We start from the raw sequence: 18024 nt of genomic DNA on the forward strand, positions 1-18024 counted from the left end.
TGCATGTTTACAAGGATGGACTGGATCTGCGCGGGATGTTTTCAGGGTGTTGGTGTAGACTCGATAGGCCTGCTTCCACACTACAGGGATTCTACGATTATTAAAAGTAGATGCAGTGTACTCATTAGATTAGATTAGATTAGATTACTTACAGTGTGGAAACAGGCCCTTCGGCCCAACAAGTCCACACCGCCCCGCCGAAGCGCAACCCACCCATACCCCCACATCTACATTTACATTTTCCCCTTACCTAACACGACGGGCAATTTAACATGACCAATTCACCTAACCTGCACATCTTTGGACTGTGGGAGGAAACCGGAGCAAACCCACACAGACACAGGGAGAATGTGCAAACTCCACACAGACAGTCGCCTGAGGTACCTCAGTCATGCATAGATCCCACATTCTGTCCCTAATTGATTTACCCCTTCTCTTCATGCAATTTATGTTACTTATATAAACTTTTGCATTCCCTTCTAAGTTGACTGCCAGACTCTTAGTATACTTTCGATTTGCCTCCCTTTCTCACTTACCCTTCGTACTTTCTAGACAATAATGAACAAAATTTCTCAATGGTCAGACAATACTACAGCTGTATATAACTCACTGGGAAAGCCTTGGTTAGCCCATGGTCTACACAAAACAAATGCGAGACAAAATCAATCATGTGGATTTGAATCTTCCACCAGCTAACGCTGTTCTTGGAGCCTTCCTCACCTTTCAGACTCCAGCCTGAGGGTCGCATTGCTTCTGGAGTTCAGTCTCCAGCCGTAGGATGGCGCTGCTTCTGGAGTTGAAGCTCCAGCCTGAGGGTGACGTTGCTTCTGATCTTCAGTCTCCAGCCGTAGGGTGGCGCTGCTTGTGGATTTCAGTCTCCAGCCGAAGCGTGGCGCAACTTCTGGAGTTCAGTCTCCAGCCAGAGGGTGGCGCTACTTCTCGAGTTCAGTCTCCAGCATGATGGTGACGCTGCCACGGGAGCTCAGTCTCCAGCCGGAGGGGAGCGCTGTTTCGGGCGATCAATTAACGCATGCGGGCTGGGCCGCGTACCGGAAGTAGTGTTGTCGCTTTCCGGTGCGAAAGAGTTCCTTCTCGAAAATGGCGGCGCGAGGATTCCAGACAATGAGCCCGGGCGCGGCGGCTGCTATGGCAGCGGGTCCGGGGCCTGGCCAGGGGCAAGGGCCGGGGCAGGCCCCGGGCAGGATAGCAGGAGCTCAGCAACAGAACATGTTTCGCTCGGCCATGCCAGGCCAGGGATACCCGGTAAGTAAGAGGCCGGGATATGGAACTGTGTGCAGTGCAGGGGATGAGGGGGGAAGGCGAGGCCCTTGTTCTGGCCGAATGAGGCCTCATTCCTTAAATCCAACCGGCCACGGCCAGCAAACTTCCTCTCTCGCCCTCCTGAATTACATGGTTGGTTTTTTGACACCTGAGGAGAATGTGAGGGCTGCAGATGCTGGAGATCAGAGTTGAAAAGTGTGGCGCTGGAAAAGCACAGCAGGTCAGGCAGCATCCGTGGAGCAGGAGAATCAACGTTTCGGGCATAAGCCCTTCATCAGGAATGTGTCCTGATGAAGGGCTTATGCCCGAAACGTCGGTTCTCCTGCTCCACGGATGCTGCCTGACCTGCTGTGCTTTTCCAGCGCCACACTTCGATTTTCGACATCTGACCTGACCCTAGCTGCTTTTGTTTCCTTCAGTTGGATAATCGACTGCATCCCCTAAGGCTACCTCACATTCTTACCTCTAGGCCAGAAAATAACGCCTGGTTTGTAGTGCCTTGTGATGATTTTCCTACAGTTATGTGAATTGGAAAGATTGTATTGTTGAGTCATGTTCAGATTTGACTTATAGTCTTGAATTTGGAAACGAGTTGTGGTTAAATCTCAACAGGATGCTGATGTAAGAAGCCTGAATTTAAAAAGAGAAAAATACTTGATGCTCTCAGGGGGTTTATGATTTTGACAGAATCAGAGAGATTTTGCACAGGAATCTTGCACAAACAGCGTTGTGATAAACAGTTTTAGTGATGTTGATTAGGGGATAAAGATTGCTTCAGACTCTGGGGAGATTGCTACTATTCTTATAATCACAGAAGGGCCATTTGACTGTGCTGGCCCTTTGAAGGAGCAGTTCGCTTCACTGCCTTCTCTACCTCATCCTGCAAATACCTCTCTTTCAGATAATGGTCTAATTCCTTTTTGAAAGCTTCAGTTGATCCTGCCTTCACCACACTTCCAGACATTGCAGTCCAGATTCTAACCACCAGCTGTGTCAAAAAATAACTTTCCTCGTGTCCCCATTGCTTTTGTCAGTTGACTTAAATCGATATCCTCAACTAACTTGATCAACTAACTAATGAGAATGGTTTCATTCTCTGTATTCTGTCCAGACCCTTCGTTGCTTTGAACACTTTGATCAAATCTCCTCTCAAGCATTCCCAAGGTGAATAGTCCCGGTTCTAATCTGGCACTAGATCTCTTTATTGCCACAACATCATATTTCTATATGTCAGTTTGCACTTGATGCTCACTGGTCTGTACATTCCCAAATGTCTACAATAATCCTAATTCAGACTTGATTCCTTCCCGCTTACTCTGACCCCACCTAATTCATTACTATTTGCTATTCTAGTGCTATCTGTTTCTACCTCGTGCTCTCTGCACCTCTGCTAGGTTAGTTTAAATTCTCATTAATGGTATGAGCAACTCCCCCTGCAAGAAAGTTGGTCGCGGCCCTTTAGGAGCAACCTATCTGAACTGTCCAGATTCCATGTGTTTTATTTGCCAAGGGGATTTGCTGGCTGGGCTGGCATTTATTGTCTGTCCCGAGTTGCCCTTGAGACTGGTGGTGAGCTGCTGCCTTGAACCACAGTAGTCCATGGGTGTAGGGAGACCCATGATGCTGTTCGGGAGGGAATTCCAGGATTTTGACCTAGAGACCCTTAAGGAATGAGAATATTTCCCAATCAAAATGGTGAGTGGCTTGGAGAGAACTTGCAGTGGGTTGTGTTCCCATTTATCTGCTGCTGTTATCCTTCCAGATGGTAGTGGTCATGGGTTTGGAAGGTGCTGTCTAAATAGCCTTGGTGAATGTCAGCAGTGTATTCTTCCCCTCACGCTCCTGGTTCTAGACTCCACAACCAAGGAAACATCTTGCCTGCATCTTTCCTCTCTATCCCTTAAGTATTTTGCAGGTTTCTCACTCTTTGAAATTCAGAGAAATGTCCCAGGAACAAGTCTGGTGAACCTTCACTGCACTCCCTCTGTTACAATAATACATTTCCTGGGATAAGGGAGATCAAAACTGCTCACAGTTCTCCAGGTGTGGTCTAACGAAACTCCTGTATGATTGAAGCAAGACTTCACTACTCTTTCAATAAAGGCCATCATGCCATTAGTTTGCTTCACTTGCATGCTTGCTTTCAATGCCTTGTTGACAAGGACTTCAAGTCCATTGCACATCTACACTTAAGAAATGCTGGCCACATCTGTTTTTCTTACCAAAGTGGATTATCTCTCACTTTTCCACATTGTGTTCCATCTACCATGTTCTTGTTCAATCTCTAGTCTGTCCAAACCTTGCTTAAAATAGTTTGCATCTCCTTTACAACACACATTCCTGCTCTACTTTATATTATCTGCAAGCTTGGAAATATTATATTTGGTTGCTTAGTCCATACTTTTAAAATTTGATATTATTTTTCGAATCAACCCATTTGGCGATGTTATTACACACTTCTGGAGCAGGTGGGACTTGAACCTGGGCTTTCCCAGCCCAAGTATAGGGACAGTATCAATGTGCCACGAGAAGACCTTATAATCCCCTCTTCCAAATCATTGATATATATTGTGAACAACTGGGCGTAAGTACAAGTCCTTGCAGTACTCCATTAGTCACAGTCTGCCAGTGTGAGAATGACCTCTGTGTTCCTACTCTGTTTTCGGTCTGTTGGCGAATCATTAAGCCATGCCAGTTCATTACCTCCTATATCATACACTCTAATTATGATAAACTCCCACAGGAAGTTGGTTATCAAAAGGCTTCTGAAAATCCAAGCGTACTATTTCTATTGATTTCCACTTTTTCAATTTTGTTCTTAACGTTGTCAAAAAAACCTCCACATTTGTCAATCACAATTTTCCACTTGCAAATCCCTGCTGACCATACCCTTTTGTTATTATTTTCCAATTTAAATGATCACTTATACGTTTAGAATATGAAACCTGGAGTTTAAGGCCTAGATACCAGAAGGGCATGGCCACTGCTGCTGTAATGGCCAATAAAAAAGGATGTGTAAAAGGCTAGAATCGGAGAAGTGGGAGATCTACTTGAGTTGAGATTACTCAACTAGGGAAAGGAAAGGCCATGGAGGGATTTGAAAACAAGGGTGAGCGTTTTAAAATAGGAGGTTAGTGTAGGACAGTGAACACGGGTGCTATGTGAATGGAGCTTTGCACGAGCTTCGGATGATCTCAACATTATGGAGGGTGGAAAATGGACAGTTGCTTGGGTGTCGAGGGTCGAGAGGTAACAAAGGCATGACTGAGGCATGTAGTAGCAGCCAAACTGGGGCAGGTGCTTGGCTGGGTGCTGTACTGAGGTTGAAGTAGGCAAGGTTGTGAATGAATTTGCTCCAGCTTTGGTCAGTGATGAGTTAAAATGTCCCACTGTTGGAGGAAAGCATGTTTACTGACCGTGCGTTTGTCAGCTTTGTGGGAAGCCCTGCTGTGTTCCTCTGTGGGCTGGGTGCAGTGGAGAATCAAAAACCAGATCAGTTGATTTTCTTCTGTGTTCACACGTGCTGGGCTACGTTGGTTTAGCTGGATGAATGTTTGAGCAGCAACTGGATTGAGTTCTGAGAGAAACGTGTTCAATTGAATTATTGTCTTCACTGAGGGGAATGCAAAAGTTCCAGTCTGTCTGAGGTCAGTGGAAGGCAATGATCAAGGTTGAACGATGTCCCAGTGATTTCCTGAACTTTAGTCAAAATTTGGGCATCAAAGAGTTTTGCAAATATTATCTCCATGTGTCTGTCTTCGGGAAAATTCAGATGAGTTCACACATTCTTTGCAAAAGACATAAGTATGAAATTTATCACTCGTCTGAACTCTTTGTGAGTTACTGATAACTTTTCTACATCTTAGCTGTTTCATTTTTTTTCAACGAACTGCTTTCTATGAAGTCTGTCTCACTTTCCATCTGTCAGCCTTGCTAACTGGGTTGAGCAGTTGCAAACATTGACTGTTTAAGGAATCAAAGAAGAAAAGGCCTGCATTACTGTACTGTCCTTCACAATGTCCCAAAAGTGCTGGACAGCCAGTGGAGTGCTCTTTGAAGCCTGGTCACGGCTATGATGTAGGAAACTTGACAGTCGCCTTGCACTCAGAGAAACCCTAGGGGCAGCAATGTGTTACTAAGCAGATCATCTCTTTCAATGTCATTGATTCACATCAGACTGGTTTGCTTTATCATCCGGACCACTTGAGGGGCCGAATAGCTTGCTACTCCTATTTCTTATTTTTTGTTGTTTTTTGAGGAATCTGTATTGTTCAGTGCATTGAGGAGATGCCCCTCCATGTCCAAAATAGTACTATGGGATCTTTTCTGTGCAAGAGTAGACCAAGCATTGGTTTAACATCTCATTGGAAAGGCAGCAGGTCAAACACCCCCTTGGTACTGTAGTGGAGTGTCAGCCTAGATTTCTGGCTGAGAATTCTGGACTGGGATTTGAATGGCTTTGAACGGCAGGTCCACTGACCCAGTTGAAGTGAAAATAGAGCTGACTGTTGTCCAGTGCGTTTGTTGGTGCCCAAAGCCAGTTCGTCTTTCATTACTTTGTTCAGTTGGGAATTCTGATGGGACAATACAACATGAAAGATTGGGATTATAGTACAATTGCGTGACCTTCCATTATGCAGCCCTTATCTAGAGCAGCTTTTCATTCCTTTGTCAGTTTTTCCACAATGGTTAACACCATGTTGAATTCTGTTTTAATGTTGAAGTTTTATTTGTGCAGTCCTGTGGACTGTGTGGATTTTAATTTCCTAATTGTGCTGGTCTGCTCATGTCAGAAGCATATCAAAATTATGACAGTAGACTTCAGCCACTTTGTTTGTGATTAATATGTCGAGCGTTCCATTATATGTTGCTGTCTGAGTGCACAATCAGCCATTGTCATTTACTTGGGATTAAATTTTAAAATTGTGAAGCTTGCTCATTCATACCATTGACATGAAAGTGACACTGCAGACAGGAAAGCATTTGTTCATATTGATTTTTTTTTAAAATGCATTTGCTCATGTGCTTGATTATAGTTTGCTGAAATAGCAGTTTTAGGAATCACTTCAGATGCTGGCTGAACCAGGTTCATCTCAAATATATTCTCCTTTTGATAAAGATTATGCTCGGATTCTGCTTCCTGATGATGCCAGTGACTGGTAACTATCTGGGAGCAGAAATCTACTCCCACCAACTTTTTTCTGCATCATTTTCAAGCTTTCATTTTCTTCAGTCAATGGCCAAATGTGTTTCTTTGAAACAGTTTTGAATTCTGGCCATCCGTATAAAGGTGATTGCTTCAGTGCAGATCTGAGTGAATGTTGAATCATCAATTGCTCTTGTCTTTTTCAAGAGATTTCAAGCTAAAACCCCTGTCTTATTGATCAAGTGGTTTTGGAACAGTTCTCTGGCACTATTCAAGTAAGTTCACTGAGTCAGAAGATTCTGGGTTCAAGCCTTACTCTGGCACTTGCACAAAAATCAAGGCTGATGCTTCAGTGCAGTATTGAATGGGTGATAACCTGCCACCCCTGCCTTCCCCCTCAGGTGGATGCAGAAGAATTCTTGCATTATTTTGAAGAACAGTTACATTCTCCCTAATGCCTTGGCCAATATTTATCCCTCATTATCATTGCAAAAACAGATTATCTGTTTGTTCTCACGTTAGTGTTTGTCGGAGCTTATTGTGCATAAATTGACTGTTGCATTTCATTGGCTATAAACCACATGGAATATCTGTTGACCATGGAGGTTGCTATTCCAATGCAATTCTGTGTTCTATCCGAGCTCTGACCAAAATTCTTCACTACACCATTGCCACTAGTATCCTTGTCTGTCATTACTGGTTGTGTGATTGTATAATAATGTCTGCACTTGAAAAGTAATTTGGAGCTGTCCCTTGCACGTTGTCTGGAGCATGCAGTGCTCATCTCGGCTGCTTGCTTACTGTCCCTTTGCAAACTGTGCTATGCTGGACCACGCCAAATGTCTTCCCACTGTTTTGCTTTTATTTTTCCCCCTCCCCCCTCTATCCTCCTGACAAAAGGTGCTGTTGTCTCTACTTCAGCAGTGCACTGCAGTGAGGCTCGCTCTTTGTGAGAATTTTAAATCGATGGCTCCTCATCGCTGACCCCTCAACCAGGGGAAATGACCTTTGTTACCCAGTCAGGCCCTTGGTGAGTTCAAAGTCTCTAAACTTTGTCGTGGCCTTCTCTGCTGCAGTGTGGCCCCTTGCGTCTCTGACATCTCTGCCTCGCGATAGTTTTTATCAAGGATTCAAGGTCGTGCTAATAATCACAGTTGATTAATTGCATTTTCAAATGTTAAGATGTTAGCTTCTTCACCATTTTCACATTCGGTGATCTGATGGTTTCCATCTGGAGACCAGATCTTTTGGAAGCTGAGATCTCTACCTTTTCTGGCTGCCTGCCTCGAGAATGTGGGTGAGCATCTGGATTAACAATTGCCTCAATCGTGGTCATCGTATTCAGAATGACACAGACCTCTCACTGTACCATTCATCTATTCAATTAAAAAGAAATAGGCATCTCAGACCAGAGGTTCAGTGTGCTAAAACTAATCAAATGCACACAAATCAAGCCCTGTTAGAAAAGAAATAACATAACAGTAATAAGCTTGTTGAGATAAGAGATACGCAGGCACTAAAGTTGCAACGGCCTTGCCCATCAGTCTGAAAGGCAATTAGATTTTAAACAAGCCTTTGGAAAAGAATCAAGTGGCAAGAGGAGACACTGTGAATGTTAGCAGACCCAGCCTTCTCGTGCCGGTTAGCAACAATGTTGGCCTCAGCCATATCATTCAGATGGGGAGGCCTGCTTGGCTTATATGAGCCAGAAATTTGCCGAAAGCTCTTCAGAAATCAGGACTGTGATTTCAGGGGACTTCATGTTGTTAACATCAGGGAGTGTTGAGCATAATTCTATCAAAGGACAGAATGATAAATGTTACAGCTTCATGCTATTTAGAAGGAAATCTGAGAAATCATTGTAAAGGATAACAGTGACAGTTTTAGTGGAAGTTAAAAGTCACACAGCACCAGGTTTATTTGGAAGCATTAGCTTTCAGAGCACTGTTCCTTCATCAAATGGGCACAACCACTTGATGAAGGTGCAGCGCTCCGAAAGCTGGTACTTGCAAATAAACCTGTTGGACTATAACCTGGTGTAGTGTGATTTTTAACTTTGTCCACCCCAGTCCAACACTCGCTCCTCCACATTGCAGTTTTGGAGAAATGTAGGCTAACCTGAGACAGTCAAAATTAATCTGTAAAACACTGATTTTATTTTAAGTTGAACAGGATAAATCACAAAATACAGATGCAGAAGTCTGTAGGGTGGCTAATGTGGTAAAGAATAGACTCGTAAGTGTAGACCAGTGAGCCTGACGTCTGTGGTGGGTAGATTGTTGGAGAAGATTCTGAGAGACAGGATTTAGATGCATTTGGAAAGGCAAAGACTGATCACGTGTGGTCAATGTGGCTTTCTGCGTGGGAAGTCATGTCTCATTAACTTGATTGAGTGTTTTGAAGAGGTGACCAAGAAGATTGTTGAAGGCAGAGTGTAGACACTGAAAACATCTGACAGAGTTCTGCATGGTAGGCTGGTTAGCGAGGTTAGATCACATGGAATCTGTAGGGAGCTCGCCAATTTGATGCAAAATTGGCTTGAAGTTAGAAGACAGGGTGACGGTGGAGAGTTGTTTTTCAGACTGGAGGCTTGTGACCAGCAGTGTGTCGCAAGGATATGTGCTGGATCCACTGCTTTTTGCCATTTATATAAATGATTTGGGTGTGAATATAGGTGATATGGTTAGTAAGTTTACAGATGACACCAAAATTGGTGCTTTAGTGGACAGTGAAGAAGGGTTATCTGAGTACAGCAGGACCTTGATCAGATGGGCCGGTAGGCTGAGGAGTGGCAGATGGAGTTTAATTTAAATAAATGTGAGGTGTTGTGTTTTGATAAAGCAAAATAGGGCAGGACTTCTACAGTTAATGGCCGAGCCCTGGGGAGTGTTGCTAAACAAAGAGACCTAGGGGTGTAGGTGCAAAGTGAAGTCGCAGGTAGACAGGGTGGTGAAGGTTAGATAGATTAGATTAGATTCCCTACAGTGTGGAAACAGGCCCTTCAGCCCAAACAGTCCACACCGACCCTCCAAAGAGTAACCCACCCAGACCCATCTCTCTCATGCATCTGGCACTATGGGCAATTCAGCATGGCCAATTCACCGGACCTGCACATCTTTGGACTGTGGGAGGAAACCGGAGCACCCGGAGGAAACCCACGCTGACACTGGGAGAATGTGCAAACTCCACACAGACAGTCACCCGAGGCTGGAATCGAACCTGGGACCCTGATGCTGAGAGGCAGCAGTGCTAACCACTGAGCCACCACGTGAAGAAGGCACATGGTATACTTGTCTTTATTGGTCAGTGCGCTGAGTATAGGAGTTGGTAGGTCATGTTGCAGCTGCACTGGACATTGGTAAGTGCACTTTTAGAATACTACATTCAATTCTGGTCTCCCTGCTATAGGAAGGATGTTGTTAAACTTAGGGTTCAGAAATGATTTACAAGGATGTTGCCAGGTTTGGAGAGTTTGAGCTATAGGGTGAATAGGATGGGGCTTCTTTTTTCCTGGAGTATTGGAGACTGAAGGGTGACCTTACAGAGGTTTATAAAATCATGAGGGGCATGGATCGGGTAAATATCCAAGGTCTTTTTTGCCAGGGTAGGGGAGTCCAAAACCAGAGGGCATAGATTTAAGGTGGCAGGGGAAAGATTTAAAAGGGACCTGAGGGGCAACCTTTTCAGAGGGTGGTGTGTGTATGTAACAAACTGCCAGAGGAAGTGATGGAGTCTGGTGCAATTACAGGATTTAAAAGGCACCTGGATGGGGACATGAATAGGAAGGGTTTAAGAGGGACATGGTCCAATGCTGGCAAATGGGACTAGATCAGTTTAGAATATTTGGTCAGCATGGATGAGTTGGACCAAAGGGTCTGTTTCTTTGCTGTCTAACTCTAAGTAGGCCATTCAGCCCATTGAGTCTGCTCCACCATTCAATGAGATCATGGCTGATCTGACATCCTCAACCCCACTTTGTTGCCTTTACCCCATAACCCTTGATTCCTTTATTGATTAAAAATCAGTCTGTCTCAGTCTTGAATATACTTAATTACCAAGACTCTGCAGTAAATAATTCATTGTTTCAGTATGCTCTGAGGGAAGAAATTCCTTCTTATCTCTGTCTTAATTGTGCAGCACCATCTTCTGAGATTATGCCCTGTGTTCCTCGACTGTCCAACCAGGGAAAGCAACCATTCCACATCTACATTGTCAACTCCCTTAAGAATCTTCTATGTTTCACTAAGTTTGCCTCTCTCTCATCTATATTCCAATGAGTACAGGCCCAACCGACTAAACCTCTCCTTGTAAGACAGTCCCTCCATATGTGGTATCAGTTCAGTCAACCTTCTCTGGACTGCCTCCAGTGCTAGTATATCTTCTCTTCAACAAAGGACCCAAAACTATTTGTCATGTTCTTAAGTGTGGTCCAACTAGTGTCTTGTATAGTTTTAGCATAACTTCCCTATTTTTATACTCCATTCCCACTGAAATTAAAACTAGGAAATGCAGATTGCGGTAGATCTGTGCTTAAGACATGAGGTTAAAGGTAAGGATAGATCGGCAGGGCAAGTATATTAATGTTTTTCAGATTGCCAACCTGTGTTAATCATGTGCCCCAGAAATCTCTAGTGTGTCATTCTATGAGGAAGAATGCTGGAGGACTGAGTTAAACAGAGTGGATAGGGAAGTGGCAAGTGAATTTTGCAGTTGACAATTAGGTCATTGTACAGTGTTGGGCAAAGAATTCAGAGCAAAAATATGCCCGAGCTGGTGAAATTCTCAGGGCACTGAAGGATTAAAGAGGTCAGGAGATGGGGTTACAAAGAAGCAGGCTTGCAGATATCACTGGACTAGCAATCCAGAGACCCAGGCTAATGCTTTGGGGTCAGGGGTTTGAATCCCTCTACAGCAGATGGTGAAGTGTGCCTCAATAACATTTAGAATTGAAAGCGAGCTTAATGGGGACCGTGTAACCATTGTAGATTTTGCTTAAAACCCTATTTGGTTCTCTAAGGTCCTTCAGAGAAGGAAATCTCCCATCCTTATCTGGTCTGGCCTACATGTGACTCCAGATGATAACAATATGATTGATTTCTTAACTGCCATCTGCAATGGTCTAGGAAACCCCTCAGGTCAAGTGACAATTACTGATGGGCAATGAATGCTGGCCCAGCCAGCGATACCCATTTCCCACGAGACAATGATATTTTTAAATATTGCAGGGTTATACATTAATTAAAAATGTGGGCTGGGGGGGGTGTGGTGGAAAGTAGTTAAATAAGATTTGAGTTGATTGCTGTGGCATAGACATGGCATATTGAAGAGCATCTTGGTCTGAGGCTGATGCTGCATGATGAAAAAGGCCTTGATTCTGGAAGACAAAATGATGACTGCAGCTGCTGGGAGTCTGAAACCAAGCTGAGAAGTCGAAATCAGTAGATCACACAGCATGAGATGGGGATGGACAGGAGCCAGTGAATGTTTTCGAAACTTTCCTTGGCTGGCATGGCGCTACAGTGTGTCGGTGATAGTGCTTTCGACTGCTCCAATGGATGTAAAAGGCACTATGTGAATGCAAGTTCTTTTTATTTCGACTTGATTCAGAATTAGTAACCTGAGCTAATTTGTAGACAGTCATCCTGAACACACCTTTTGAAGAAAGAAGCCGATTTCAGTTAACTGGTGCCTCTGATTTCAACATGCGACACATTAAAATCAGTTGGGTCTACTTCCTTTTCCTGTAACTTAAAAGTTCTGATGTTTTAAGACAGTATTTTCCACGTATATCAGTGCATTGCAGATAGCCTTTCGCACAGCTTCTGGTTTCACGCCTTTACCTGAGTGACCATGTCTGTGCTGAAGTAGCTCTAGACATTGCCTCTGGCCATTGGATTGTATTTGGTGCCTGGGAGTAGTCTGTAATTTGCAAAGCATATTTTGGAGGCCTTTACATCTACAGCAACAAAATCCGCTGCCATCTCAGGGGCAAAAATGTGCCTGGTTATCCTTTCGTTGATGGAGTTTACTAGTAGAATCTCAGCGGGGGCTGTTGCAGATGTGTTCAGGTGATACTGTGAGGTGAAATGTTTGCGGGTCTGGGCTTGGACCCAGAGTGTCATTTGAGTGCACTTTTAGTTTCCAGCTTAGAATGAGATGGGAAGATGGAAAGTTTGAGCTGAGTGGCGAGAATGTTTCTTCTGGAGAGAGAATTTAGTGGTCACTGTTCCGAACTAAGGGGATACCCCGTTTAAAACATATATTAAAAATCTTTTTCTAAGAGTCATGAATCTTTGGAACTCTCTTCCTCAAAAAATTTTAGGAGCAGAGTCCTTGAATGTTTTGTAAGATCGAGATAGATTCGTCCTTGATAAGGGGGTGAAAGGTTTTTGGGGTGAATGTAGAGTAATCAGATTAGCCGAGATCTTAATGACAGAGCAGACCCAAGAAATGAGCCAGTGTTCTTGGTCTTCATTGGTACTTGTCTTCATTCTACTTCAGTGCAAGGTGCAATTTGTTTAAATTTGAGGCCTGGGGGTCCTATTGTTGAGTTTAGTGCTCATATTGACAAGATCAAATCCAGGCACTAGAATGCTTTTGTCTGTGCAATGCTGAGAAACAATCGGTCTTTGTTCTTCACGTTTGGGTTGTAACAGTAGATCATACTGTGTTAATTACAGGTAAATGTGTTGGAGGTTGTACTGTTAAATTCTGAATGAAGCAACTAATTTAATACACTTGGATCAAACACTTTAATAATGCCAAAGAGAGAATGGTGTCCCTTTAGCTGTGACTGGCTTGACTCGGTGCCAATGTAAATGAAGCAAAAGGAGCTAATTTGACACCCTTTATTTCCGATGATACTGCTGTGTTGCTGCACACTTTCTGCTTTGTGGGATGATTGTTGATGTCTTAGCCTCCTTCTAGCCCTCCGTAAAAAACTTCTATCAAGCAACCTTTTGACTCATCCCTGCTCACCATTCCTTTAGAAACAAAGAACTTGCGTTAATACAGCGGCTTTCGTGAGCTCAAGATGTATCTAGTGCTGGTTTACTGATTACAGCCAAGGGAGGAACAGTAGCCGGGACATGGGCGCAAATTTCCAGCGCTCTGAATAGTGCCATTTGGTCTATTTTTCTGACCTAAGAAGGAAGATGGGGCTTTAGTTCAGCATTCCTTTCCAAGGAAGGCACTTTCAACGGTATAATCTCTCCCTGGGATTGCACAGAAGCATCAGCCTAGATTCGGTGCTCCAGTCTCTGGAATGGAGCTTGAATCCATAATCTTCTGTCTTCGAGGCAAGGGTACTGAGCCATGGCTGACACCAAGCAAACTTCGTTATCTATGAAAATGACCTAAAAGAGCAAAGCGTGACCCGTTTGGCATGGTTTGAGAAGCATCTCAAATGTTTTTCTTAGTTCAAGGCACTATGTGAATGTAAACTGCTGTTCTGAGTGTTGTTTATCAACTATTTCTCAAACACATACCTTTTTTTTTGCTGATCTGTCTGCTGATGAGACAGTTTTGAAATGTATTACTCTTTATTTGAAATTCTCTCTCCAGTTAAATGGTATTTAATTGCACCGACTGAGTGGCTATTGTGGCAATGTTCAAGGCTTTTCCCGAACACCCTTTTGCTGCTGACGACTGTTTTGCTGTGTGCAGGCGGGGTCTTTTATTTCCTCTTTTGAGTCTTGATGTTAATTAGCTGAGATCTGCAAGAGCAGTAGTATGGAGCTGAAAGGCATGCACAAGTGACGTGACAACTGCTGGTACAAGGTCTTTCATTGATTCATTTCTTTGTGGGGTTTAGAATGCACATTGTAGGGCCTTGGACTGAACAATATGACGGCATCTCCTGAAATGTCACTTGCTCCGATAGTTTGCTTTTTGATTTGCTGGATTTCTTATAAAGTTGAGGCGACTGCTTCCCCACAATAAAATGTCGGATGCCCGAGAGCGACAGCACCAGCTTGCTAAACGAGGGTGCAGTAAAGTGGAGCGTGGCTCACGGACAAAGGGTGTTTGAAAGGGAAGCGTGGCATGCAGTCAGCAACCAGGAGTAAACTCTTTGAATTTCTTGCTCACGGTTTGGTAAGGGTTTGTTTTTTTTTAAAAAATTAACGAGGCTTTTTAATTCCAACTGCGGTGGCAGGTTATTATCAATTGTAATGCAGAATTTTGGGTGTAAAAGGTTATCCCATCAACTGCCTCCGGCCCTAAAGGAGGAAAGGGCTGTGTTGTTTCCCAGGTTGATGCATTGACTGCAGAATCAGTTGCAGTCTTCTGTGCAGCAGACTGAACAATTGGATTAATAAGATACATGCCTGTACTGGCACAGAGGCTTAAATTGTCCAGCAATTATTATTTTCTTTCCCTTGTGCGACTCATTTCCAGTGGCTGTTTTTGTTCAGCTCCCCCACCCCCAACCTTCCAATTTGCCCTCTTTCACCGCTGCCCCACAAACGGGATTTTCCTATTGTAGCTGTCTGCTGTGGAGAGAATGAAGCAGAATTGCTGACCTGTCTCTTTTGTGTCCTTGTAACGGAATACAATTCAGATTAAACTTGTCGGTCAATTTGCAGATTTTTAAATGTAACTGTCTGAAAGCACCCCCCCACCCCCGTTGTACTGCACCTTGGCATGGAAAATTGACAATATTGTGGTCTCTGGCCAACATATTCACCCCCACTCCCCTCTGCCATCTTTTCTAAAAATAGGTCTTTAACCTGTCAACTGAAGTACAAGTTTGATCGGGCATCTTATTCTCTGTAATTTGTCACTCCCCTTTATAGCAATCACCAGGTCGATTGAATCTTTCCCATTGATCATTTCTTGCAGGACTTCCCAAGCCCAGCATGGACTTGATCTCTGAGGCAGCAATAGCAGTTTCACAGCTTTGACTGATTTCTGGCAGCCTCGATCTCCCCTTAAACCCTTGTTTTTTTTGTCTATCGGTAGGCGTAGCCTAAAGGGCTGCTCTCTGTGACCCGATTGCTGCTGTTGCTGCCAAAAATTGAGGTTTTTATTTTTTGGAGAAACCCTTCTCCACACTTCCCCAAAACCCAACTCCGGCTCTCCCTCTTCCTTCCCAAGCCACTCCTCCACAGTGGAGAATTGAAGCCCCATCTCACTGAAGAACTGAAGGTCCCCAGCCCCCGAGGACCTCTAAAGCTTTGGTTCAGCAGCACTCGACCTGTCTACACCCCCTCCCCACAAGGTTTTTCTCTGGGGCCACACGCATTCTGATGTCTAAAAATGGGATCACACGAGGAAAACGTTTGGATGCCTCTAGTTTAGTGCACAAGGCTACATTACTAACAATTTTAGGTTTGATATTAAAATGACAGATCTTGTGTCCTGGAAACTGATCTTGCTGCTGCCTTTTCATCGTGCCATGGACTTTTGTTTGTTGAGGGATGTGCTAGGCTGCACTGGATGAATGGTGAAGTTGCATTGCCTGTGTCATCTAAGGTGTTTGTTTGCTGAATCCAGCCTCTCGTGACAAGGTCGCAATCTTTCCGATGTCTTATTTTGTTTTCTTCTTTTTGACTAGCGCCCAGGGATGCCTCCAGGCAGCCGCATGCCACCTCAGGGTGCTTCTATGGGTCCGCCTGGTCCTTCGTATGGGGGGAGCCCAGCTGTGCGACCAGGAATGCCTCAGTCAATGATGGACCAGTCTCGCAAACGGCCAGCACCTCAGCAAATTCAACAAGTGCAGCAGCAAGCAGCCCAAAACCGCAATCACAAGTAGGTCGAAGAACTTTTAAATGCATTTTCCCAGATTCGGTACAACAGATGTTGCCGTGAGTGATGTGCTTTGACAATGGTCACCTTCTGTCAGACGCACCAGTATTGTTCTTGTGGTCCCTGGAATAAACATTTGGTTCATTTTCACCCCAGTGGAGTGCTCACTCATTCAGGTTGCTGTTCCATGTGCATCAGCAGCCTCCAAAAACCTCACCTGACTGCGCTTTTAATATTTCTTTTGTGATGTGCGTGTCGCTGCCAGCATCAGGATTTGATGCCGAAACCAAATTGCCCCTGAACTGTGTGGGTGGCTATACCATTGTGGAGTGTAGTTAAAAGTCACACATAGGCCAGAGCGAGTAAGGATGTCACATTTTCCTTCTGTTAGCGAACCAGATGAGCTTTTCCAACAATTGATCGAGAATAACTTTAGATGTGTTAATTGATTTTAAATTCCACCAACTGCGATGGTTTGATTTTAGTCCATGTCACTAGAGCATTAACCTGGGCCTCTGGATTACTAGTTCAGCAACATTACCACTCTGCCATAAGAAGTAGGAACAGGAGTAAGCCGTTCGGCCCCTCAAGCCTGCTCCACCATTCGATAAGGTCATGGCTGATCAGACATTCCTGACATTAATTTTTCTGCCCTTTCCCCATTACCCTCGATTCTCTAAATATTCAAAAATCTTTCTCAGCATTAAATATTCTCAATGACTCTGCCCCACAGTGCCCTGGCGAGGAGTTCCAAAGACACTCAACTCTCTGAGAGAAGAAATTCCTCCTGATCTCAGTCTTAAATTGGCGCCCCTTTATTCTGAGACTGTGCTCCTCTGGTCGGAGACTCTCCCATGAAGGGAGATATCCTCTCAGCTCTGACCCTATCAAGGCCCTTCAGAGTCCTACAGGTTTCAATGAGATTACCCTTCATTCTTCTAAATTCCAATAGATAGATAGAGTTCCTGCCTGCTTAACCTTTGTTTATAAGACAGTCCTACACTGGGAATCATCCCAGTGAACCTTCTCGGGCATGCCTCCAATGAAATGATATTTCCCCTTAAACAAGGGGACCAAAACGGTTTACAGTACTCCAGATGTGGACTGACCACCTTGTACAGTTACTGTAAGACTTCCCTACTTTAATCCTTCAATCCCCATGAAATAAGGGCCAACATTCCATTGGCCCTTCCTGATTACCTGCTGTCTCACTGTGTGCTGGTTTTCTGTGTTTCGTGCTCAAGTCCTCCCAAGTCCCTCTGTGTCGCAGCCTTCTGCAATTTGTCGCTATTTAAATCATATTCTATTCTTTCTTCCAAAATGAACAACTTCACGTTTCTCCACATTATACTCCATTTGCCAACGTTTTGCCCACTTACTTAACCTATCAATATCTCTCTGTGAACTGTTTGTTCCCCTCTCACAACCTGCCTTCTAGGTATTTTTGTGTCATCTGCAAATTTAGCGGCAGTACATTCACTTGCTTTCTCCAGTTCATTAATACTTATTGTAAACAGTTGCGGTTCCAGCACTGGTTCCTCTGGAACCCCACTAGTTACAGATTGTCATCCTGTAAAAGAATTCCTTATTCCCACTCGCTGTTCCTGCCCACGAGCCAATTCTCTCAATCCACGCCAATATGCTACCTCCAACACTGTGGACTCTTAACTTATGATTTAACCTTTTGTGAGGTACTGTCATCCCGTTTTCTCCCCCCCCCCCCCCCCCCCAACCCAGTCAGAGCAAAGCGCTCAGAGACTCAATGTAGTGTTACCTCCTTCATCTTTATTCTGGGCCCTGGAGGGCAAGAGAACCATCGCCTATGTGCACTGGGACATGAGTTCACGGTC

The 18024-nt window shown here is 44.2% G+C and overlaps 1 protein-coding gene across 2 annotated transcripts in view; it reads left to right on the top strand.

Moving 5' to 3' along the window:
* Positions 1-1079: 1079 nt before the first annotated feature.
* smarcd1 (SWI/SNF related BAF chromatin remodeling complex subunit D1) overlaps positions 1080-18024 on the top strand; it is a 48239-nt gene continuing 31294 nt past the window's right edge. The window contains exons 1-2 of one of the 2 annotated variants that reach the window (XM_072567205.1): positions 1080-1263; positions 15984-16177. In XM_072567205.1, the coding sequence (XP_072423306.1) occupies positions 1099-1263; positions 15984-16177 (359 nt within the window). In that variant the 5' untranslated portion in view covers positions 1080-1098. Of the gene's footprint in view, positions 1264-14157; positions 14522-15983; positions 16178-18024 lie in introns of those variants that run through there. The other variant, XM_072567206.1, reaches the window with a different exon arrangement.

Source organism: Chiloscyllium punctatum, chromosome X, assembly GCF_047496795.1.
Source record: "Chiloscyllium punctatum isolate Juve2018m chromosome X, sChiPun1.3, whole genome shotgun sequence".
Lineage (NCBI taxonomy): Eukaryota > Metazoa > Chordata > Chondrichthyes > Orectolobiformes > Hemiscylliidae > Chiloscyllium > Chiloscyllium punctatum.